The sequence below is a fragment of the Chamaea fasciata genome, unplaced genomic scaffold (assembly GCF_029207755.1).
Source record: "Chamaea fasciata isolate MVZ Bird 193981 ecotype frontalis unplaced genomic scaffold, bChaFas1.0.hap1 SCAF_25, whole genome shotgun sequence".
Lineage (NCBI taxonomy): Eukaryota > Metazoa > Chordata > Aves > Passeriformes > Sylviidae > Chamaea > Chamaea fasciata.
The window spans coordinates 5,535,882-5,561,670 of NW_027094110.1; the positions used below are offsets into that span (position 1 = coordinate 5,535,882).

The 25,789-nt window shown below is 49.9% G+C and overlaps 1 protein-coding gene across 1 annotated transcript in view; it reads left to right on the forward strand.

Annotated features, from left to right (window-relative positions):
- Window positions 1-25,789, forward strand: part of LGR6 (leucine rich repeat containing G protein-coupled receptor 6) — a 147,313-nt gene that overhangs the window by 90,703 nt on the left and 30,821 nt on the right. The window contains exons 5-6 of the mRNA XM_066203761.1: window positions 7,004-7,219; window positions 15,918-15,989. Of these exons, the coding sequence (XP_066059858.1) occupies window positions 7,004-7,219; window positions 15,918-15,989 (288 nt within the window). The remainder of the gene's footprint in view (window positions 1-7,003; window positions 7,220-15,917; window positions 15,990-25,789) is intronic.

Here is a 25,789-nt window from a genome sequence, read left to right on the forward strand (position 1 = left end):
TCCTTCTTGTACCGTTCTGACCTGAGGGGTTTTGGAGGTGTTTGCAACTGGGGATAACAAAGCCCTCTTGTCTACACCAAAGGCACTTTGTGTGGAGTCTGGGTATTGCCCTGATTTCATTTCCTGAGCATCCCTGGTGGAGAGCTTCCCACAGAAACATGCCCCATTGAGTCAGGAGTGAAGACTCATTGCAGTCCAAACAGAGCCCTGCAAACTTTCTCACCGGGTCCTGTTCCACAGCCAACTGCAAACATGTTTGTGTCTTGAACCTCCATTCACTGCCTGGGATGGTTTTCACAAGTTTCCAGCTGGAAGTGGAGCCAGGCAGCACTTGTGAGTCCTGCTTGAGGGCTGGGAGCCTTTCTGTGGCACGGCAGGGATCCCAGGTGTAGGAGCTGGCCTGCAAGGCAATAATGTGTCATTCACAGAATCATAGAATGCTTTGGGTTGAAAGTGACCTTTAAAGGTCATCCAGTCCAATCCCCTGCAATGAGCAGGGACATCCTTAAGTACTCCAGGCTGCTCAGAGCCCCATCCAACCCTGAATGTTTCCAGGGAAGGGACATCTACCACTTGTCTGAGCAGCCTGTGTTAGTGCTTCACCATCTTACTGTAAAAAATTTCTTCTTTATATCTAGTCTGAATCTCCCCTCTCCATCACCCCTTGTCCTATTCCTACAGACTCTACTACAAACTCTGTCCCCACCCTTCTGAAGGGCCCCCTTTAGGCACAAGAAGGAGCTCTGAGGTTTCCCCAGAGCCTTCTCTTCCCCAGGCCGAGCAGCCCCAGCTCCCTCAGGCTGTTTCCAGAGCCCTCAGCATGACCACTCCAACAGCTCCATTCTCCCACCAAATCTACGTTATGGCAGCAAAGGCATAACAGGCAGGCAGAGGTTGAACCCAGTTTTCCCCTTTCCAGGTGAGTCCTGCAGTCCTTTGTCCTATGCCAGCTGGTATCAGCTGACAGAAGAACTCTGCTCCTCCCCTGGGTTCTTTGGGCAGGCTCAGGGACCCAGACCCTCCTGCCTGTGTGTGTCAGCAAGCGCTGAGCAGGGCGCAGAGAGCAGCACGTGTGGGGCTGGCTTGCAGGGCAGTGTGGCAGTGGGGGACGGAGTGGCTTCGAGCAGGGTGACCCCGGAGCCGTCCTCCCTCGCCGTGCCCTCAGCTCTTTGCACAGCAATTCCCCGGGAGCTCACTGACTCAGTGTGGGAGCTTTGCCTGAGAAAGAAGCTGAGGTGTTGGCCCCAGTCATTAGTAAGTTATCGGAGAAGTTGAGCTGCAGTGACATCATCTCCTTCTTATGTTACTACAAGGAACTTAGATCCTGTTATGGGAGAGGAGGTAACTCAATCGAGCCTTTCAAGATAAACTCAGACAGGAAGAGAGACACGATTGCCTGAAGGCACCAATTAGACATTTCTGGTGAGCTCAGCTCTGTTCAGCTGACACACATGAACACTGGGGCCAGGGAGACAGCAGCTCCTCTCCTGTGGCTCAGGGGTGTGGTGGGAGGGGTGGGCAAAGCAGCGCGTCCTCTCTGTGCCGCTGGCTCAGCCCTCACACCTTCAGTGGCCACAGCTCTCCCTGCAGAATGCCCTTTCTCTATGTCCTGTGTTCTGCTGAGGACAGAGAACCACAGAGGAGCTCCCCGCTCTGGAGAGAGAGCAGACCAGCCCTGCCCCACTCAGTGCTGCGTATGATCTTCAGTGGCAAGTCTCCTCCACCTTTATCAGTGGGGGTCAAAAAAGTATTGTGAGGATGGGCTGCAGTTTGAGGTCCCGGTGCCCTGCGGCGATTGGGCTGTAGGGAACAACCCAGCCTGTGCTGCAGGCCAGTTACTGTGCATGAGTGGCCGAAGACATGCAGGCAGACAGCTCTCACTGGCTCTGATGTGTGTGAGGAAGGAAAAAACAGCAGCAAAAATTGGGATCTCTCCTGACAACATGGTATTGAGCATTTCTGTTGGTTTCCAGGCTGCAGCTCCCCCTGTAAATGCTTCACAGCCAGAAGGAAATGGTAGGATATGGGTAAATTTGCTCCTGCCAATTATAGGCTGAGATTTGCACCACATCCTTTGGGGAACAGAGAGACTGGTTCTGGTCATCCCCTGGTTATTCTGGTTATTCTGCCAGTTATGTTACCAACAGCTCAGAAACACACTTGTACATCCTCTGAAACACTCTGGAAACATTTATTGGGAAAAGACAGTTCTTAGAAACTGCTGGGTCTATGACACAGAAAATACAAGATCTCAGATCATAGCTGAGGATTAACACAAACCTCACGACACACTCACTGCACTGAGGACTGCACAGAGCCCACCCCTGTCCAGACCTCCCCAGTGGCTGCACTGGTGGCATTGGCTTGTCTCCTGCTCATCGGAAAGGAGGAATTTCCCACTCTTGATTTTTTGGCCTCAGAAAAGGACTTCCCTGTGCCTGGTTCTTTCTAGTATTGTTCCTGATCCCACCATCCTCTCTGGACTGCTCCTGGCAAGAAGGCAGTTGATTTCTCCTGAAGCATTTCTCAAACACAGACAACATTCAAAGCGATGAAGGGGCTCTTCCAAGGCATGTTAGGCCCTTAGCCCTGGATCTCCCTATGAAGCCAGCCTGAAAATGTCCTGCCCAAGGAAACACTTCCTTTTCCCATCCCACCCAGGTTCTTCTGCCTCCCCAGAGCTGTCACTCCACAGCAGCAGGAAAGGAAGCAACTGGCAAGCTCAGGAGCACTCACATTTGGTGCTGACCTGCTCCTCTCACCATGGCTCTGCAGAGATGTGAACATCTGCTCAGGGAAAAGATGCCTCAGACCAGTGGACTTTGGATGTTCTTCCAGGCAGCTCCCTCTCTCACTACCCCTGTAGTCCCTAAAAGGGGAAATGGAGTAAAGTCTGAGGTGACTGCAGGAACTTTTAGGACTTTTGAGTCATTGTCATGTTGAAGTCATATAAACACCCTGTAACTCTCAGCAGCAGATGCAGCTCTAAAGCCAGAAGCCGGGACTTTCAGCAGTGGCTGGTTTTCATAAGCTGTTGTACTTGAATGTCCCACTTAAAATCACCTCCTTCTGCATGCAACAGACAGGCCAACGCTCTGCAGAGCCTTGCTTGAGCCTGTGAAGTCACTTGGAAATCTTGTCCATGCTGACATCTGGAGTCACTGTGTGTGATCCTCTCTCCAGACCCACAGCCCTGCTGGACAGCAGGCGTGGCATGAGTTCCTCTCCAAAGCCACCCAGCAGCTCCATGGAAGAGGCGTCTTCCTCTGCAAGCAAGCAAAGGGTTAAAGCTTGCAAGGAAAACCAACTGAGTGATTTGGTGAAATAAAGATTAAAACATCTCCGAGAAAGGTGAGGAGCCAGCCCTGGCCTGTGCTGTCTCATTTACCCACTAATCGGCCCAATTACCTCAGGTATAAATCATAACACAAAACACTTAAGGAGCCAGAGTCACACACTGAAGAAAGGAGAGAACTGTTGGGTTGGTTTTTGTTTAGTATAATTGATATAATTACTAACAACTCTGTGCCAAGAACTTCAGCTTTTCTGCTTCCAGAAGAGAGTAGAGAGCTGTCTGAAAGCCATAGCAATTAGCAATCCCCACATGCACGGCTTTTATTAGAAAGAATGCACATCTATTCCAGAAAGAGCCAGCAGCTCCCTGAGGAGCAATTAACCATCCCTTGGTGCCAGGAACGCAGCTGTCACTGAGCCCATGTTCCCTGTCCCCTCATCAGTGCTGCAAAGGCACATAAGGAGTCCTGCCCATCATGCTGCACGTGAAATGCCTTCACCTGGGCACTTCCTTGTTCCTAATGTTAACTTACCTGGCCCCAGATAGGCGCATCTTGCTGTGCTGTGGTCCAAGCAGGCTGCTGATTCTGAGTCTTCTCAGGTCCAGCTCATTGGAACCAGCAGAATGTCTCCCTTTTGCTCCACTGAGGATTCTGAGCTCTGATCTCCACACTCTGGAGCAGACTGACAGTAATTACATGGCTGGAGCTTCCCAACACCTCCCCAGAATGTAACCCATCCCCAGAGGGTGTCTCATGGGCGGTTGCCACACATTCACACCTTGCCAGGTTGCCTCCAGGCAGCCCCTGCAGAGATGAGGAGGAGGAGGAGGGTTGGGGTTCATCTGAGTCCTGCAGAGGGGGCCTCTCACTGGCAGCAAGGTGTGGAGGTACAGAGGTGTGGACACACGAGGCTGCAGCACAGCCAGAAGCCATCCAGGAATGTTAACCAACTCCTTGGATGGATCCAAGTTCCTGCCCCTGTACTCAGGGACCCACAAAGACAGGCTAGTGCCCAAGTACCTCAAAAACCTCCACCCGTGCTTCACTTCTCATACCCATGGACATCCCTAGGGATAAAAGGGCCTTTCCTGAGCTGCTGAACAGCCAGAGAGCAAATCCAGCAGCATTAATGGTTTCCCAAACTGCTGGGGCACCATCACACTGAAACCTTGTGGGTCACATCTGGGGCTTCAGCCAGGAGTTCATGAGCAAGGTGGGAAGTGAAGCTGGACAGCCACGGGCTCCACCTCACTCCCTTGTCCCTGTCCCTGTCCCAGCTCAGTCTGGTGTACCAGCCCTCAGCTCTGCTTTAGCATCTCCATTTCTGAAAGCTGAGTTTGGCTTTGAGAAATTACAGCTATTCGCGTGGGTATTTTCATTGTCTGTTCTTTAATTAATTAAACTTGAAACTGAGCATTCACTTTGAAACAATTTTCAGTAAACTTATAGGGATTTGGATGAAAGAATATTGCTGGGAAAAGTAAACAATGCTGCTTTTTTTTATTTTATTTTAACAGTTAATGATGTCAAAACCTAACAGATTTCTCATGCTGAGCAAGGAATGGAAAAAAAATAAGCAAAGATTAACATTTTGTGCAGAAGTTTTCATTTTGCTCAAAAAGTTCTTCTCAGTCCCAAAACATTTTGACAAAATTTTCAAATAGAATCCTTAGCCTTACTCTGAGCTGCTGCAGGGTTTGCTTTTCTGATGTTTATTCTTTGGAGTTGTTGTCTCAAGAAGATGAATGATGTTATTCTCTGATTTCTTTGTAGTTTGGGGGGCAGCAAGTAAATTGGGGCAGAACTTGCAATGCCCACTCTCTCAACAGGAAAAATCGAAATCCATTGTCTTGTGTCAGCCCTATGAACAAAGACACAAAACCTGTGGGAATAGAGCTTTGGGTGTGATGTGCTTTTGTGTTCCTCTCAACTGAACAGCCTTGCACCAGAAAATGTCCCTTTGCAGCAATGCAAGAGTATTGAAATTTGGGAAAAATAGAATCACAGAATCAATCACAGAACCCCAGAATGGTTTGGACTGGAAGGGACCTCAAAGCCCACCTCATTCCACCTCTTCCCTGGTCAGGGACACCTTCCACTATCCCAGGTTGCTCCAAGCCCCATCCAACCTGGCTTTTGACATTTCCAGGGATGGGGCAGCCACAGCTGCTCCGGGCACCCTGCACCAGGGCCTCAGCACGCTCTGAGGTTAACACATTAATGTGGCAAAATGGGAGTAATGGAACAGGGATTTAACCCACCCTGGGTTATCATTCCTGTCTAAGGTGATGCTGTACCAGAGCTTGTACTCTGCATTTAGAGGACATTTCTCTGAAGGAGATCTCAGGAAGATTTGACTGTACTTCTAAACCAGGTACAAACCTCCAGATTTGTCCATCGAGGTCAGGCCAGCCAAGGCAGGAAATGCTTCTTTCTGTGATGTAGGGAAGGTCTGTTTCCCAGGATTATCTGAGAAGTTCACCCAGGAAATACCTCCCACGTGCCCTAGCAGAGAGAGGACTTGCACCCAGCCTCTTCCCTGCTCCCACTCGTGATGGGGCATTTGGTCTCCTCCTCCTGCAGTTCATTGCAGTGTTCGGTGAATTAAGAAACGTCAGTACTCTTTGAAGAAGGGTTGTGCCTGGGGGTCAGCAGTGTCTGGGGGTTTGCTCCAGTGTTCAACTTTCAGCAAAAATATTACTTTATATAGTCAAGAATACTAATTTCTTTTCCACATTCCTTTCTGGAGGGTCATTGATTTGAGGGCTGGGCCATGACAGCTCTGTTAACTTCCTTCTCTCACGCTTTGATAAGAGACAAAGTGCTTCCTCTTTGCAATTTGAATTCAGAGATCTCTGCCTTAGATAGCTTGGAAAAATAAAATAAACTCTGTTGGCTGTGGATGGAAATGAAAATTTTGTATAATTGGTTCCTGGTATTTCGTCCAAATCTGAAGTATTTTCCTCTCATAATTTAGTTTCAAAATCTACAGATAACACATTGTATCCTGCTCACCATCATTGCAATAAAAGGTCTTTAGAGAGATGATTCCCAAATCTAAGTTTCAAACCTTTTTTCATAATAACATTATTAGTTTTTGGCGTGTCATTCTATTTTGAAACAAAAACAAGTGTTTGAAATTAAAGTTTCTCACCGAATTAAACCTCAAATTCAACCGCCTTAAGCTCTCCATGATGATTAAAAAGAAGCAATTGGCAGACAGAGTGGGAGGAAAGCCCAAAGGTGTGATACAGGAGCAGGGGCTCAGTTCCTGCCCCGGGGTCTGACTCCTGCCCAGGTACCCCTGTGATCAGACACAGGACCCCAGGCAGGGCCGGGACACATTTCCCATTTCCAGACAGATCCTTTCCTTGTGGAATGGGCCGTGGCTGCTGGTCTGGCTGTCCTGCAGCCCAGCCCGGGCTGGGATTGCTCGGGCAGATCCATGGCAAGCCCAGCCTGGGAGATGCGGCTTTGGAGGCTCCGAGTTCAGGGGGTGGCTTGGGGAACCAAATGACCATCGAGGAGGGATTGCGGGACATCTCCCAGCACAGGCGGGGCCTCACCGATCCCTTCCTGTGTTAATGATTATTTACAGCCCAGTCCAATCTCCCTGGCCATCAATCCATCCCGCCTCGGCATCGCTCCCTTTGCGTAACGCCGCGGGCAGCTCTCACTGATCCCCACCCTGTTTCTCTCCCACCCAGACGCCTGGACGCAAACCTCATCTCCGAGGTGCCCGACAGGAGCTTTGAGGGGCTGCTCTCCCTGCGTCACCTGTGGCTGGACGACAACGCCCTGACGGAGATCCCGGTGCGAGCTCTGAACCACCTGCCGGCGCTCCAAGCCATGACCCTGGCCCTCAACCAGATCTGGCACATCCCCGATTTCGCCTTCCAGAACCTCAGCAGCCTCGTGGTGCTGTAAGCCTTCTCCACTTCTTACTCCCTGCGCTGGGACAAGGTGCTGCCCACGGGCTGCTCCTCCTGCGGGAATCCCTGCTGGTCACTCCCCAGGGGCACGGGTTTGGTTCAGAGAGTCAGGGAATCCCCCTCATTTGATAGGAAATGCTAAAAATGCCTCTTTTGATTTTTGTCATATTTTCCCCACTTTTCAGTGAAGAGCTACAAAGCTCCCTGATGTAATTCAGAAATGTTTTTTATTTAAAAAAAAAATCCGTAACTGGAAACAAAAACCAGATTGTTTTCCTTGAAGACTCAAGCAACAAAAACCTTCTCATTTCTTTTCCTCCCTCCAATCCCTGTGTTAAAACTGCAGGAATTTCTAGCAACATGAAAAAAATAATTACATTGCAGCAATTTGTAGTCAGGTCAAAAAAGTAATATTTTCACTGCTCGGAAAACATACCAGCTTGCACCCTCTCCTCCCCCTTCACCCCCTTTTATTACCAAATATGATTTTAAACCAAAGGTCTAATGCCAACACCTTGTCCAAGCCCATGCCTGCTTCCGTGCGTGGCTGTGGTACATCTGCAGGTCAGATGTTTGCTGTCCAATTTTCGTTGTAAGCATTTCACGGCTGTGGGGAGCAGCGCTGCTCCAGCATGGAAACACTCCATGGGCAGCGAGACACCAAACCACCCACAAGCTGCCATCAGAAAGGGAACTGATCCCTCTGGCAGCTGCTCAGGAGAGGCATCCTTTCTATCAACAGAGGCTTGCGGATTATCTTCCCTTTAAAAGGAACTTCACATCTGCAAATTAAATACTGATTACTCCTTTGGTGTTGATTAGCAAGTTCGAGTATGATTGCCAGCTGCTTTAGAGCTCCGCCATCCCCATGAAATGCCACCTCCAGTGTGGTAATTTGTACTGATACCAGGGTGTTAAGTAACCTCAGCATGTAGTGCCTTAGTGAAAGTTTAGCAATTATTTCTCTTTCAAAATTTAAAGTGTTTACTGAGACCGTCCAGCATAGAAAGTGCTTGGACAAAGCACAGCTCAGAGTTTTATTAAGCATCAAGTTCATCTGTTTAGACAAAGCATAAAGGCTTATTTAGGAGAAAAGCAAAAAGCGACTTGAGAAAAATCAAAAAAGTAGTTTTCACCCACAATAGTGCTCATTCTGCAAGACAACCCCTGGCCACCATAATGCAACCACTTCAGTCAGCTTTAATAGCTCACTCAGCGGGTGAGCTGACATTTGGGGTTTCATTTCAGCCTCCAAAGCATGCTGCTTTCATTCTGGCTCATCCCATAGTGTGGGCAAGAAGCAACTCCTTAATTAAGCAGGCAAGCTTGAGAAATAAAAGTCATTGACCATTAGGTCACAAGGGAGAGAATAATGTCCCACCACATACAATTGGAAGGGAACACATGTGTGATCCTGCCAGGCTCTGTGGAACACGATGCTACATTTTTGTGGGATCACAAGTGTTTGGCAGAACTGGCCCCATAAATCTCTCCCATGCTTCCATGCAAGCCCTTGTCAACACATCACCAGTGGAAAGTCACCCAGTGTCCCTCCTGTGTCCCAGCCGGGGGAATGTCCTGCTCCCGACTCACCCACCAAGCTAACAAGCAAATTCTCCCAAAAGATAGCCAAGCTGGAGAGAAAACATTCCCTGCCAGGGTGCAGATGATGTGTGTGCCTTCCTCTGCAAATGTCTGGGTTTGCAGGTAGATGGAGGATCTGGCTGCTGCTATAAACATTGGGAGAATGTTTATAGGACGTTAAAATGAGCCCCGGGGGAAGAAAGCCAAGGGCAGATGTGGCTGAGCACAGGGGAATCCCTCCTGTGCAGCCTGGTCAGTACTCAGGGATGAGACTGACCACGGCTGACCATGACTGACCATGACTGACCATGGCTGACCACAGCTGACCATGACTGACCACAGCTGACCATGGCTAACCATGGCTGAGGGCAGGAGCCTCCCAGGTGCAGAGCTCTGCTGTTTCTCCTCCACACACACACCTTGGGCCCTGGGCAGAACAATTTCACCATCCTGCACTGCCACAGGCACTGACATCAGAGTATCCCAGCCTCAATCTGGAATACTTCAAAGGCTTGGTGTCTGCTAATAAATTACACCTTTGTTGAGGAATTCCCTGATCTTATTCCCATCTATTGCTGCTGCAGGCTTCAAACTAGGGCTGCAGGCTGTTCAGTGAGCAGAGCCTTGTGTACATCACTCATCATGAAATCCATGAATCTCCACAATTGGCACCATCCTTTCCCAGCTTTAATAACAAGGGCTCCGTGTGCTGGCGTGCTGGCACTGTGCTTTGATGGCAGAAAAGAGGTGGATATTTGATAGTTCATGGCAATAGGTGGTTACCTTCTAGTCTGATCTATTCAGGACCAAATAATCCTGAATACTTTTCAGCTGATGGTTTGTATGAAGCAAAGGTTGTTTTACAAAAATCATCATCTTTCTTGAGCACAAGAGATTTTTCATTCAACATCTGAAACCCTCATGCTGCTGTGCTGACAGCCCAATAAAGTGCATGACAGCAGTTCTCAGTAGCATCCCTCATTTCCTCAGTCAGCTGAATTCAGCAAGAAGTCTTAAGGCAGGAATCACAGCACCTCTTTCAGTCCCTCTCGCCAGAGAGGTCCTCAAGTGAAATCTTACAATGCCAAGAAATCCCCCACGCTGCAGATGTGTCCTTGCTGCTGCATCTCTGCAGTGGGCTGCACTTCCCTTCTTTCCTGATGTCACCTAAGGAGCTCTCAGCAAAGATGCTGGGATGTGTGGGGGACACAGAGTTGGAGTGAACTTTCCAAAACAGGCCAAGCAGTGGAGGGCTTTGCCCTGTAATGAGGGACCTGGATAAAGAAAATCTTCAAATAGTTTTACTTTCATCACATAGCAGAGAACCCCTTAAGTTAGAGCAAACGAGGTCAAAACCCAGATCCTTCCTTGTTTGGGACCACAGGGAGCCTTGGCTCCTGGAAACCTCCAGGAAACCTCCAGGAAACCTCCTTCAGGAGTCAATTAGCCCTGTAATGGGAGCAAAAGAGAAGCTCCACTCCTCTAACCTGGCCCTCACTCTTGCCTACCTGGTCGAAAAAATGGACTCTGGGAAAAGTTGTTCTTGTGCCATTGCCAGTTAGCTTTGATTAACACCCTCTAATTCTTGTGCTCTGTGTCCATCTCCTCTGAGCCATTGCTGTCTTTGTTACTGTCTGTTGTACCCTTCCCTCAGCTCAGATCTTCCAGTCCCCATTCAGTTACCTGGTTTGCAACATGGAATGCCAGGATGGTTTGGGTGGGAAGGGACCTCAAAGCTCATCCAGTTCCACCCCCTGCCATGGCCAGGGACACCTTCCACTGTCCCAGGTTGCTCCAAGCCTCATCCAACCTGGCCTTGGACACTTCCAAGGATCCAGGGGCAGTCACAGCTTCTTTGGGCCCCCTGTGCCTGGGCCTCCCCACCCACACAGGGAATAATTTCTTTCCAACATCTGATCTAAATCTACCCTCTCTCAGTTTGAAAAAAAATCTACCCTCTTTTCCCCTTGTCCTGTTACTGCCTGTCTGTAAAATCGGAAGTTAGTTCTCATATCACACTTATTTTTTCCTTCACACCTTCGGATGGAGAGACCAAATCTGTACACTGCATCAAAGACAAAAATTAATTCTGGTTTATATCATGGTACAATGCTGTTCTGTGCCCATTTGCCCTCTTCTAGCTATCCCTGTCATTTCATTTGCTTTTTTTTCATAGCTACTAAACACCAAGATCTCTTTCTTGGAGATATATAAAAGCCTGATAGTGTGTATGCTCATATAAGACTGGTTCTCCCCTCTGATGCACTTGACATTCACACAACCAGAATATCAGCTGGTAATTTATTTTCAAGGTTACTCAGCAGCACCTTCCAGCTGAGTCTTTAGTAGAACTTCTCTTTCTTAATTTTTTTGTCATTAAAGGACACGATGAAGCTTTCTCTCTAACAGAATGATGTAGTGACTAGAACAGAAAGATTTTTTGCAGAACTCCTGGGTTCCCATTCCCATCTTGTCCTTGTCCTGGTGTAACTCTGGCTGAGACTTTCAGAAGGGACCACTGCTTTTCAGTGTCCTCCTTGCCGAGGAGGCAAGGATCAACACATCCCTGCTTTCCAGGGAAGCTGATCACCAGTCATTCCAGCTGACATCTGTGGGACTTGGAGCTTCCCAGCACCACAAAACCCAGTCTGGTGCAGGATGAGCCTCTGAATCCCTGCCCTCACCTGTGCAAGGGCATTACCAGTGCCTCTCTGAGAAGCTGTTGGGAACCTCGGTGCTGGCAGGGAGTGCCAGGCATGTGCAATTCATTATCACTAGGAACAATATTGCCTGGAACATCTGGGTCCCATTCACGAGCCTTTTAATTGGCAAAAGTGCCTTTTCTCTCAGAGGACCAAGCTCGCTGCCTTGGCAAAAGTGGATTTCCTTCTCCAGCAGTTGAGGAAGAAGAAAACTGTGCTCCAATGTACCCTGAGAATGTCACTTCTGATTGAGCTTTATTCTTCACCAGACAAGTCTCATGCTGGTCCTTCACTAATGGAAACAATCCATGGAATTTGCACCATTTATGATTTGGATTTCTCTACTTATCCATGGCCAAGTTGAGAAAAAAGACAATTTTGCCACAATAAAGATGGAAGCTCATCATGGCAATGGCTGGTCAGGGGTGAATTCATATGATGTCAGATTTGAGCTTGGTTCAAATCATCTAATGCAAGTAATTGATGGAAAATGTTTGCATTTGTCCTTTTTGAGAAGAAAAAATGAAGTAATTAAAAATGAAAGCAATGGCAAATCCACCACTTCTCTTTGTAGTCTGTTCCAGTGGTTAATCATCCTTAGTGTTAAAAAAAAAAATGCTCATATTTCCCATTTGAATTTTCTTTGGCTTTCACTTCAGACATTTGTTCTTATTATTCTTTCCTCCACTAAATCACAGAATCATTTCAATACCCAGTCTCTAACCAGGAAGAATCCTATACATTACACTGCACTCATCCCCTTGATCTTATTTAATAAACTAAACAGGTTGAGTTCTCCAAGTCTCCATCCTATTTTTTTTCCAGCCCTTGGATCATTTTTATTACTCTTCTCTGCACCCATTTCAGTTCATCTACATCCAGTTACCAGTGTGGGTACCAGCACCACATTTGTCCTGCCAGATCTGCCTCCACCAGTGTTCATGGCAGATGTTGACACAATTTCCCTTTCCTTGCCCATATAGACAAGCACCTTCATTTTTAAATGAATAATTAAAGCAGTATTTAGGCACTAGCTCAACCTGCTTCCTTTCTGTGTAAGACAAATGTGCAGTCCCCCTTGGAGGTGGTATTGCCAGAGTTGAAGCTGGACTGCCCCTGGACTGTCTCTCAGACTGTTCCCCAGGACCTTTTAATTCACTGAAAAACTAAATCGAAAAGGAAGTCAAATGAAAACTTAACAAATTTGATGAAGGGTGCTGCATGAATGATGGGGGAAATCACATTTATTCCTAATTTCCAATAAGAAATTGTTGGCAAGGAGAGAAAATCTTTCTAGAATCTGTTGCACGTTTCTTATTGTGGGTCAGAATGACTCTTGTAGGGTTTGATTTTTTGTTTTCTGCTTTGTTTCTAAATTCTCACCACCTGAGGCCCCAGCCAGGCTGCAGCCTCTCTCCCTAGCCTGCATAGGATCCTGCAGCCACTGCCGTTTGTGTTGGTTTCAGCAAGACACAGCAAGGGCTCAGCTGGCAGCAGAGGAGCTCCCTTGTCCCACGGCAGGTGGGAGCCCTAGTGCTGCTGCAGGAGCTCCTGGCCAGTCCCACCCTGCCAGGGTTCAGTGTGACCATTGCTGTCGCTGTTTCCTGGTGAGAACAGCCCGCAGGCCAGCCCACAAACCAGCAGTGACTCCTCATCCTGGGCCCAGCTTCTTCCATGGGTGATTGCCTAAACCCATCCTCACCCCACGGCCTGCCAAGGAAGAGACCCAGCCTAAAGCCCATTGCCCTGACCAAGGAGACTGGTGTGTTCTAGCTCCAACAGCAAAGGCTTAAAGACTTCTCATGTTTTTGCATCGTAGGGGTTGTTTACAGCCCAGAATCAAGCACCTTGAGCTGCCATCAAACCAGCTGAGCTGTAATTTTCAGGGCAGAATATAACGTTGTGTGGGCTGAGCTCAAATTGACAAGCACTGGAGATGTTGCAATTCCACTTGTTAAAATTTGTTTACCAGGGGAGAAAAAAAAAAGGCAGGATGGAAGACAGGAACATCTTTTCAAGTGTTTACCTTTCCAGCTCTCTTGTTTCTATTATTGCCATGTGGTTGGGTAACTCTAGAGTTCAGTTTGGACAGCAATTTTTTTTTATAACTCCCTTTTTTGGTCGTTCATAATTTTCTCACCAACAAAGAACTTCCTTCGGGTGATTTTCATTACTCTGCCTCCAAACAAAGCACTCTAGAGCCAAATATAAATGCAGCAGGTGATTGCTTTTCTCTGCTGTCTCCTTGCCTGACTGCAGTGATAGCAGCTGGTCAGCATGTCCCAGCTTGGACAAGGCCTGACAAAGCCCCGGGGAGCTCACACCTTCCCTGGCATTCAGCATTCCCTTGTCCCCACACTGTCCCCTCACAGCAGACAGGGGTTTGGGCCATGGGATTCTTGTGATACTTCTTCATGTGATCCCACAGGAACTCCAGACCTCAACCCTCTCTCGGCCAAATGCAGGATCCAGTGCCAAAGGAGCTCAAAGTGGTTGGCACCACGACTTTGACGAGAAGGCAGCATGACCAGAAGCAGTTAACATTTGATGGGGGAAACCATCTGGGCACAAATTTCTTTTCTTGTGACAAAGAGAAATTTCTCCCATAACATTCTCATTTTGATCTCAGGCTTCTTTTCTTCTCTAAAAGTCGCAATCCAAGTTTTCTTGCAGGCCACATCCTTTTCTTTTTTCCCATTTGCTCAAAGGAGCAAACATATTTTATCAGATATCTTTCCCTTCCCTTCCCCTTCCTCTGAAATGTTTGTATGTTCTCATCCCCATGACAAACATCCGTCTCAGGCTGGTTTCTGTTTTGCAGGCCCCTACCAAACTGCCCTAGAGCCTGGCTCTTCCTCCACTCCCAGCTTCCTCCTGTTTTACCCTAGAATATTTGGCAGTGGGAGCTGCCTGTGCTCAGCCAAACAGCTCACACTTGAATCCAGGTGGAGTGAGAGATTTTTTCAAGCTGAGACACATTTAGATCAAGCAGCAAATAATGAAAATATCATTGATCCACCTGCCAGGATGGAGCCTCCCCCAGGCTCTTGGAAGGAGGCAGCAGCATTGGACAAAGGCTGGTGCATCCCTTGCTAGTGCTATCATGGGCATGGGACAAAAGGACCCCCAAGGGGAGTGGTATGGCAGCAATTCACCACATGTGAACTTGGGAACATTAAAAGAGAATCTGAACTGATGGGGAAACCTGCCCTGAGAGAGCTGCCCCTCCTTGGTGGGCATTTATCACACAGACCATAGCAGTGCAAGCAGGGGCATCAGTAAAGGAATTAAGTGCAGCTGGTAGAAGTGCAGACTGGGCAGCAGTGGGTGGTCTTCTTCTGGTTTTCAACAGACCTTTCTCAGACTGCACACAAGAACTCTCTCCATGGACTCGGAGGTGCCTTTGAGTGGGATTTCAGAGGGAGATGCACAATGAGCCACAAGCTCACAGCTGTAAAGGAAGTGGCATGGAAGCACTGAGATGTGCACACACACATGAGAGTCTCTGATAATCCAAGACGAGGAATCCAGGGTTTAAGGCCTTGGGTTTACTAAAAGACTGAGACAGGGGAGTGAGGAAACACAGAACCCAGAACTCCAGAAACTCATCACATACAGAGCTTCCAAGGCAAAATTACCCCAGGTGGCTTTGCAGGGGCCCCCAGTATATGGTTCCCCAGTGCCAACATTAATGCTGGGAGCTCCTAAGCCTGTAAGCACTAGATGTTCATGGCATGTAGCAGCAAGATGAAGGTAACAGGAAAAAAACTGTTCCTATGGTGCAGAGAATGTGCATCAGCCTGTGGCATGGCCCCAGCACTTCAGCCAAGCACTCTGAAGCACTGAGCTGAAGACAAGTCTCATTGCAATCAAATTGGAGCTGATCCAGGAACTGGCAGTGTTTATGGTTTTTGGGGGTTTTTTTGGGATTTTTTTTTTAATGTAAAGATAATAAACTGTGACTAACAGGATGATTTTGCATTCAAAGTCTTCTTGCTGCTACTAAGGCTCCAATGAGTCCAAATATGACTGTGTCCTTAGACAGCACGCCGTGCCCATGAACAGCTGGTGAAGCCACACAGTGGGCTGAGCCCAGGGTAAGGTGAGCTCTAGGGTGTTTCTTGAAGCTTCTTGCTTAAGCATGTTCATCCACAGCCACCTGGCAGCTGTGAAGGTGGAGATCTCAGGGAAACTCCTACATTAGCCTGGAATTCCTGAGAGGGACAGGAGCTCTGTAGCTCTCTGCAAGCACTACTGCACCCAACACATCTCATGGGGTAAGAGAGGGAACCCCATAAGTGCCCCTGGCATCCCAGCCCAGGCTGTGCTCAGCTTACAGGATGTTCAGACCAAAGGGAAAGGTCAGCTTGCATCCCCACTGACCATCTCTGTTTTGCCCACAGGCACCTGCACAACAACCGGATCCAAAGCCTGGGAGCCAACGGTTTTGATGGGCTGCACAGCCTGGAAACCCTGTGAGTGCCCTGTTTCATTCTGTCCTAAAGACGTGGGGTGTGATCATCCCCCAGCACAGCATGCAGGAAAGGGGGTCAGCCCCACACGTGTCACTGGTCACTGTGCACTGAGGGCAGCAGCAGGGGGAGATGCGCAGGGCAGGATGCTTACTGGGGAGTGAGAGCCTGGGCTTTCCTCCCGTGGCTGTGCTGCTGCTGCAGGGGGAGCTGTGCAGGTGGGCAGTGTGGATGGCAAGGGGTTCCGAGGCCCTGGACACCATTTTAGTCCAGGTGCAATCCCAAGAGCTTGGATGCCTTCCCTACTCAGGGAGTGTCTCCTTCCTCAGCACATGGGCGTGGTCCTAAAGCCTCCCCAACACCTGACCACCAAAGCGAGGGGCTGGCTTGAGTGTGGGGCCTGTAAAGTCATCAGGGGTCTGTGGGGTATCTCTGAGATGATCTCAGGTCTGCTGGCACCACCCACAGCCAGCTGACTTCATTGTGCACCATGTGCTTGGCACGGCTGGGAAACAACCCATCAGAAGACTGCAGGCAGGATGGGAAGCAGGAATGAACTCACCTCCAGGACACATCTTCAGGAAGGTAGACTGAGATCAGATCTGGAAGAAATTGTTGGCTGTTACAGTGATGAAGCCCTGCCAGACGTTGCCCAGAGAAGCCGTGGCTGCCCCATCTCTGGAAATGTCCAAGGCCAGGTTGGACAGGGCTTGGAGAAACCTGGGCTAGTGGAAGGTGTCCCTGCCGTGGCAGGGGGTGGGACAAGATGGGCTTTGAGGCCTCTTCCAAGCCAAACCATTCTGTGATTCTGTGGTTAGCAGCAGGGGGCTCACCCTGAGCTCAGGGAATTTCATCCCACAGCCTGGCCACACATTCCCTGTGCTGTGACAGCTGCATGAATGGCCTGTGCCTCGTATGCTGTGCATTGGCCCAGGAGGAAACATAAACAAGCAAACAAATAAATTGAGGCTCTGAAAGACTGGAAGAGGTGCTTGATGCCTTCAATTGTGCAGAAACATGTCCCTGCATACAGGCTTGGGGTCAGAGTCTGGCCCTCTCTTCCTGCCAAGAGAACCAGGGGGTCCAGGTCATGGCAGAAGGAGATGCTGCTTCCCAGTATTCAAGTGCCACTCAAGGAGACAGGGCCCCTCTGTGCCCAGCATGGTGCCAACAGCAGCTGTGGGGCAAGAGTGGCAGGAGCAGGCAAACCCTTGGTCCCCAGACACACTCCTCAGGGCAGGACCATGACACACATTGTCTCTTCCTTGCAGACTGGCAGATCCCGGGGCCACCCAGAAGGGCTCAGCTGGGGAGAGGTTGAACTGTGCCAGGGGTGGGAGGCTGATGGATAGTCTCCTCTGCTGACCCACGGGTCCCAGCTTGGCTTTCGCCCCAGTCATTTCTGGTGGTCACAGGCAAATATGTGAGGGCAGAGCTGTGGCACCCAGGCAGCACAAAGGCAGGGAGCTGCAGGAGGAAGCAGAGAACTTGCTCATGAGGAAAACCTTGTTTGGGCTACAGCCGTAGCAGACACGCAGCAACAACCCAGCCAGATCTGGGCAACCCTCCTCTGCAGCCAGGGTGGTTAGAGATGCTGCTGCCCATCCCAAACAGGATGGAGCTGCAGAGGAAAAGATGGGCCCTTGTTTCCCGTGAGAAAAACTAAAGGGTTTCCTAGCCCTGGGAGGTAATTCTGTTTCCACAACCATTTGGGCTGAATGCTCATTTTCCCTCTCCCACTCTGCTCCTGCTCTCCCACTTTCTTTGCCTTTTGCTGCTCATCCAAGGTGCCACCCAGCACTTGGGGAGCTCCATGTCCCCTCCTCTTGCTCCCAGTGCCCGCAGGGACAGGACTGTGCAGCAATGTGGGGACTCTGGAGCACTGCAGCTCTGCAAGTGCTGTCTCTGCTGATGCTGATGAGGCAGCTCTGGGAGGATCCAGCCTCCAAGGGTGGTCCTGTTGAAGCAGGGCTGTGTCCAGGCCCTGCAGGATGGACTGGTGTGAGGGTCCCACAGCCCCACCCTGCACAGCTCCTGCAGCAAGGACAGTGCTGTGGCAGAGAGCTCCAGAGTCTCCACACTCCCCTCCACATCTGATTGCTCTGAAGGAGCATCCTCGAGAGCAAGGAGAGGCCTTCTACTCCTCTTGGCCTGGGCATCCAATTCTCTCCTTCGGGCCAGCAAGCATTCTAACTCAGTGATCCCTGAGGAATACGTGTTCCACAAGTGGAGCCACCCCTCATATTAATCCTTAGCACCCACCCCAAGCTCTGGGGCAAAAATCTGCCAAGCTTTTGGTTGCACCATCTCAGCCAAGCTGCTAGACCTGCATCTACCTACCACCTCCCAGCTCCTGTGCGTGTGGAGACGATTACAGTCTCCACATTTACCCTTTAACTCAAATTATGATTGCATTCTGTTGACAGCACTTAGCACATTTTCTTGGCTTGTGGAGGCCAAACCATGCTCTCAGTTACCCGTGGGTGTTACCTCCTGGAAGGTAGCAGCATGGTAAAGGTTGGTGAAGACAGAAATTTCTCCAGGGTTCCTAAAATGAGTATTTGTGGCCAGATGCTGATTATAAACCAGGCAAAATAGTTGAAGAACTGTAAAATTTGAGAGGAAAACATTGTTTCAGGTTTTTCAGAAGAGCCTGGGAAGTTTTAGTGCAAAAACCTCTGTCTCCCTAAGGGAAATATTTCTTCTCATATTCGGCTAGACAGGAAAACTTCTATTTTTATTAAATGCCAAAACCCTAAGAGAAGCAGCAGGCACTGCCCTGTGCAGGTCTCAGCAATGTGTGAGCTGCATAAGTACAGCCACACTTCTCACCTGCCCCAAGTCCTAGCAGTTCTGCAAAAACAGATCCCAGTGGAGGAGCATCCTTGTTCTTGGAGTGGGCTTGGCCCTGATATTTCAGGAGGGCAGCAAATCTGGAAAGAGGTGAAGCCAGATGAAAAACTTCACATTTCCCTTGCATTGATCTGCAGCTTCTATGCACAAGTCAGCTCTGCCAAGTGCACAGAAAGAGCAGCTCTGTGTTCTCCCCACTGATGGGGGGACAGGCAGATGTGAGACCCACCAGGTTTCAACGAGTCAAACACCAGCGTGAAACTGGAGAAAGCAGCTCCAAGAAAATTTTCTCTGTCAGGGCGAGATCTGACTGCTCCCCAGCCACCCTCCCAGCCTGTCTTCCTGGGAAGGAAAGCTGGCAGGTAGGCTGGAAGCAAGTCAGAGCAGCCTGGGCCAGATTCCCAAAGGGGTTTCGAAACACCCCTGTAAACCAGTGAGATTCCCTCTCCAGTTCCCATCAACCTGAGAGATGACACAGAACAATCCACCAGAGCTGTGGGAAGAAGCCCCAAACTGAGCCATGAAACCAGGGATTAGATAGAGTGGGAGAAGCTTGGCATTTTTTAGCCCTTTCCCAAAGACATGGAGTAAATAAGAGTGTAAATATCCTGATGTCACACCTTCTTCCTGCAGCCCCTTCGAGTAATGGCCTCGATCCTCTACACAAGGTGTAAGGTCAGGGAATGCCCATAGGAAATGCAGGGAGGAGGCAGCACTGCCCTGGTGGGCATGGAGACCATAAATACCAAGGGAAGGACATCCATCACCCATTGGCATGGCCAGAGGGGAAGGCCTGAGGCCAAGGTGAACGTTTGGGCCATGGCAAATGGCCTGGCACAAGGTGAGGGTATCCTGAGAGGGTGAGGAATGGGGAGGTGAAATGAAAAAGAGTCAAGAGAAGCAGCATCTTTTTCAAGAAGTAGGTGCAAGGCATGCCAGGAGCTGACTACAGACACACTGCTCTTTGCATTGCTTCCCTGTTCCAGATTTGCCTTGTCAGTCCTGCCCTGTGGTGAATTGTCCATTGGGATGTTGAACACCTGCTGTAAAACACCTGGCAGCATAGCCTGCTTCTGCCATTTGGATGGGAAGATCTTGACTTCTACATTTCCTGATTATCTCAGACTTAATTTCTCAGTCTTTAACAAAGCAGCAAGAAGGGCAAGGAGTTTAGACACCTTCTACTGGGAGGTGTCCCTGCCCATGGCAGGGCATGAAATTAGATGATCTTTAAGGTCCCTTCTGACCCAAACCATCCCGTGATTCTGTGATGAGATTGTTGTGTATCATAAGCCTGGTGAGTAGGAGTGCTTATGGAAAAGCTGATGGAAGGAGGAGTTGAGCGGCAGCCAGGAACATCACTGCAGTGGCAGAGGCTGATTCTTGGGAGCACTCAGACCTTGTGCTCAGGACAGGGGGCAGAGTGCTGGGGAGAGCATGGCTGTGGTTTCAGAGCAACAGCAAGGGGAAAGCGCCATCCAAACACCTGCCTGGAGCTAACACAGGGGCCAGGTTCCCCACTGCTGTGTGAGGAAAGGATTTCTCATGAGGGGATCCCTGTGACATCAGTTTCCACAGGGAGGCTGGTCTCATGCCCAGGTTTCCTCCTTACCACCCTCACTTGGAAATCTGAGCAGTGTCCTAAGGTCCCTGAACTTTGCTGTCAGTCTGAACACGGTCTAAAGGCTGATGAACAATTGCCTCACATCTCACGGTGCCCGATTCAGCCTTTTTAGGTAGATTGTCATAACACTGAACTTATCCCTCTGTGTCCCTGAAATATGAATATTTCATGGATCACAGCTGAAGGGAATGAGTGAAGCCCCCCCACATGACCAAGCTCCAGGTCATTGCTGTGTGCAGAGGGGTGGAAGGGGAAGATGATCTGAACCTGTGCAGCTGTAGGTGTTTGAGTGTGTGTGTGCGCCTCAGAGATAGCCATGGGGAGGGCATGGAATAATGGCAGCTGAATCCCAGAGCTGGCCCCAAGTTCTCTCTCCAAACACCAGCACACACAGACCATCATTTAGCATTCCCACCTTCCCTGCTGTTAGGCAGATGTCCCTCGGTGTCCCCATGGCAGAGCAGAGCAGACCCAGGAGAGCAAGTGCAGAGTGCAGCTGAAAGGGGACAGAGGCTCCTCATGGATCTTCTCAAACCTCCCACCAAAGTAGTTATGGAAGTGACTCATCAAAATTGCCCCTGGGATGGGATCTCTGCTTTGAAGAAAAGGGGAAAGCATTTTTTCTCCCAACAGTGTTCTGTCCAAGCAGGGAGCGGTGTGGTGGCCCTGCGGGCTGGCTGTCACACACACACACGGCAGGAGTCCCTGGGGCCACTGCTACAAGGCAGGTGGGCAGCAGCAGTGACTCTGGCAGGTCTGTGCTCTCGGGTGAGGCTCAGGTGGGCTGCCAGTGCCAAGCAGCACCCTGGCAAGGGATGTGCAGGGCCCCCCACCACAAAAGCCACCCCATATTCCCCAACACCTGCTCAGAGCCGTGTCTGGAGCTGCTGAGGCAAAGGGAAAAATGAAAAAGTCAGAGCTGTGGCCCTGCCAGTGGGCCCTGCGATGGAGCAAGGGCCAAGGGCAGGGGCCGGGGCTCTTCCTGCCTTGGCACACTCCCACAGACAGACCCTGGTGCTGGCAGAGAGCAGAAGCGTGTCCTGGCAGTGTCCTGCCTCCCCAACCCCCTGCGGGGCCAAGGTGGGGCACAGGCAGGGCTGGGAAATGAATGGCTGCTCCCCAGGACCGGCTCAAAATGCAGGAGGCCTCCAGGCTGCAGCCAAAATAGCAACAGTCTGCCCCAGGAGTGCTGCTCCTCTGGGAAATCTCCAGCCTGTCTCTGGCACGGACGTGTTCAGAGAGGCCAAGCAGCCCTCGCCCATCCCCTCCACCTGAGATGACCCCGCTGTTTCCTATCTCCCTGGATTCTCCCTCCCCATCCACATCCCTGCCAGCTCCTCCACCCATCATACAAAGGAGATAAATCACTTGGAAAGAGCAAATCTCCATTCATTTAAAAACCTTTTAATTTATTTTTAAAAACTAGCACTAATAAATTAGAAACGTCTCCCAGAACGGCTGGATCCAGAACCCTCTGGCTCCAGGCATTTTATCTGCCTAACCTTGCCTCACAGGAAATGCCCTTACCACAGCACCCGGCCCATTACCCGGGTAATTAGTCGAGTCTGTAAATGCAGAGCAGAGCTGGAACCTACTAATGTCTCTGGAGAGCTGGATTTTCTATGGGCGAAAAAAAAAAATAATGAAAGAAAATTAATATAAAGTGCACCTTGGGCAATGAAGGCAGGAAGAAGGAAATGGGAAATATCTGCAGTACAGCTCATACAAGGGTTTTTAACACTTTAAGGGCCAGGCAGGCTTTGCTGATCTCCCAGAAAGCTCTCTGCCAAGTGCTGCCTTGCTCCTCAAGTGGATTTCCCTCCATCAGCATGTTTGATTTGAAGCCTTTTGTGCAGTCCCTTGATGTTAATCCCAAATCTGCGCAATTCCCAAAGCAGCTGATGGATCTGACCCCTCAAGGACACCCTGTTTGCTGCACTGTGCTGCTCTGGTCCTTCCTCAGCATCCTGATGCTCCAGCCCTGCAGTGTCAGCATGGGTCCCCAGGCAGCTCAGCAGAGCTTGGCTGTGTGACCCCAATCTGCCCTGTCAGAGGATGGAAGGGACTTCAGGAGAGGCTCAGGTACTCAGACTGAGGTGACAGAGAAAGGAAGGGGACTTGTGGCTTTCTGGAAAGGGCCACAGCTCGGGGCCCTGGTTGCATCGGTCCCTGTGGCTGGTCCAAGGACAAAGCTATAAAGTTCACTCTCTGCTCTGGTCATTGTGTAAATGGAAAGTGACTTTTCAAACCAGAGAAAGTCACCTGTAAAACTGACCTGGTGAACACACCCAGCACTGACTAGGTGTCTCCTTGGGGCCTGCTCCCAATTAGCTGCAGCTTCTCCCCCTAAGGCAGGAGCCTGGACTCCCAGGACTGTGCCCTTCCTGAGGCAGCTCAGCTGAACCAGTTGGTACCTTGTAACTGGGCTGAGCTTTGGCAGAACACAAGCCCAGACAGACAGGATATTTTGCAGGTTTATTTAAAAAAAAAAAAAAAAAAAAAAAAAAGAGAGAGAAAGTGAAGGCAGTTCAGGTGAAAAGGTAGCTCTGGAGGCACTGCACTTTTCCATGGCTCCACTGTAAGGCTCATCCCCATCAAAGGATTCTGCCTGTTCTCCCTTTGCCCACCAAATCCTCACACCCCCTCTTGCACCTGGCCAGGTCTCCAGCCTGACTCCCCCTGCCACTGATCTTGCAACGAGCAACAGCATTGGGGCTCCCCAGGCTCCAACTTCTGAGTCTGCAGGCAGGCTGTGACCCATCAGAGGTCCTCAGCTCCTCTGGTTCTTTGGGTTTCCTTTTGCCCAAAGCCTTTCCCTGTTCCCAGAGCCCTTCCTGGGGCAGCTGTCCATGCCTCTTCCTCCAGAGGTGTGTGAGTGTGAAGTGGTGCAAAGGAGGAGCAGCCCTTGCAGGCAGCAGAACAGCAGCAGAGGCAGCTGGGGGCATGTTTTCACCTTGGATGTGCTGATGCACAGAAGCTCTGCCTCCACCCCATGCTCCATCCTGCCAGCAGCAGAGCTCCAGGGGCTGATCACCAGCCATTTGTGCACCTTGAGGAGCAGGTAGAAATCCCCAGTTTCTTTCCTGCAGTTGGGGAATGCTCTGCTGCAGACAAGGCTTCCCTGAGCTTTGCCTTCCTCTCCAGGCTGGCAAAGAGCAGCCTCCTCTGTGCCTGCCTCCTGAGCCACCAGCTTGTGGATGTTTCTGTGTGTCCCAGCACCGAGGTCCCTGGCCTTTGTGTCTGAGTGTGCATGGCAGAGTGTTAAATACATCAAAAGTTCATCCATCACCTCTGTCAGTGAGAGAGCAGACGGGAGTCCTGGTTGGAACAGCCACACACTGGACACTGCTGGGATTTCCAGTGGAGATCAGAGATGCACTGGGAGGGATTGGTGGCTGCAGGGGTACAAGGCACAACCCACAGACAGTCCCCCTGCCTCAGCAATGGACCATCAGTGCCACAGAGACCCTGTAAAATGCTGCAGCACCATATCAGTGAGAGGCTGAGACGTTTCCAGGCCAGGCTGTCAGAATGAATCCTTGTTCAAAGACTGCTGCTTGCTCCTGGCAGGAATCATGTAGCCCCAAGTACAAGACAACCTTCCCACAGTGGGCAGCCCAAATCTGCTCCTTTGGGATACACATGCACTCCCTCAAGTTCCATCATAGCCTGGCTTCTCCTTGTAACTTGCAAAAAAAAGGGGGTTTCTAGGACATGATTAATTGCCCAATGAAAACACTGACCCCGGCAGATGAATCCCATGGGAGGTCTTGCCTCTCTGCAGTGCATGTGAACATCCCCCTCTTGCATGTCTTCCTTTAGGGGATGGGCACATTCCCTGGAGCCAGACAAGTGCTCTGGGTCCTTCCACATCCCCCTTCCCTCCTCTCACTTCTCATAGGCCCTGGCAGCCTCTCATCCCCCAGGCCAAGATGGGCACAGGCACACACTCACTGCCTGCCACTACCAGGAGAGTGGAGTTTGGGCTGATGCTACCCAACAGAAAGTGTTGCAAGCATTCAAAAAACCACTTAGGGTGCTTAGGGACATGGTTTAGTGTGGGGTCAGTTATGGTTGGACTTGATGATCTTGGCTTTTCTAACCTTAGTGAGTCTGTGATCCCATAAAATATGGCACCTGATTGTGCAGTTATTTTTCATACTTGAACTCATCTGGCAGCTCAGCCATAAGCCATGAGTGGATGTATGGAGTCTGGGTAAGGCTGTCTGGCCAGTGCTGGGCAAGAGGTCAAACTACGTGGTCACCATGGCCCCCTTGGGCTTCCAGACTACCAATTAAATCATTTCCAGTGCTTGATTTGCCCACAGCAACCAGCACAACTAGCAGAGGCAGTAATTACATTTACTGGCAGCTTGATGAGGTGCCAGCACAGGACAGGTGGAAATGCAGGTCCTCAGAGGAGGCTGCACAAAGTCCCCTCCAGGCACCGTGGCAACATCTACAGCTCCACTGGGACTGAAATAGTCAGCAAAGGTCCCATCTACGACTTCTAATCTCACTTCATCTTCAGGTTTATTAGCTGCAAATTTGTGGTGTTTTGTGGCTTATGGAAGAATTTATAGTACTATATAATTTTTTTTTTTGGCTTCCTGTGTGGAACCACTAATAGTCCCTAACAGGCAGAAAATTGACCTGAAACTCTTTTCCCTCCTTCTCTCCTTTTGGCATGACTGAAGATATTAATAGTTACAGGCTGCTTGCTGTCAGCTTCAAATCACCCTGGCAGTTAAAGCCCAAAATAACTGGGCCTTTGATGTCAACTTACTTTTATTTCTAAATAAACAACAGGGTTGGTTACCATCTTCCAAATATGAAGCTATAGGCTCCCTCTAGCAATAAAAACAATGGAAAGCCAGCCAGTTAACTGTATCTTGGGCAGACTGGGTGACCTTTCAGAGGCTTTCATTTCAAGTAGAACAACAGACAATGCTCCTCTTGCCATCCCACTGCCATGCTAGAGCTTGTAACTTTGAGCCCAGCTGAGGAATTATTCATAGTCATTGCTCTTGCACATCAGTTCTGAACCTCTTGCCTGAATAATTTTGCTTTCAAAAGCCCTTGATAATGCTCATTATTTTTAATTTTTTTGTTGTTGTTGTGTGGCTTCCCTATTGTTCAGCATAGCCACGACCATGGTGTGTTGCCATCCTTCCACTAAGTAAGGCTGCCACTGATCTGCTTTGTGCCACAAAGGACAGCACTCCAGAGCCAGGACACCCCACACAAAGCCTTGGGTCAGGCCCCAGAACTGGGGCTGCACTGCCAGGTCCAGCTCCCTTGGGCCAAGAGGCCTCCTTGGCCACCC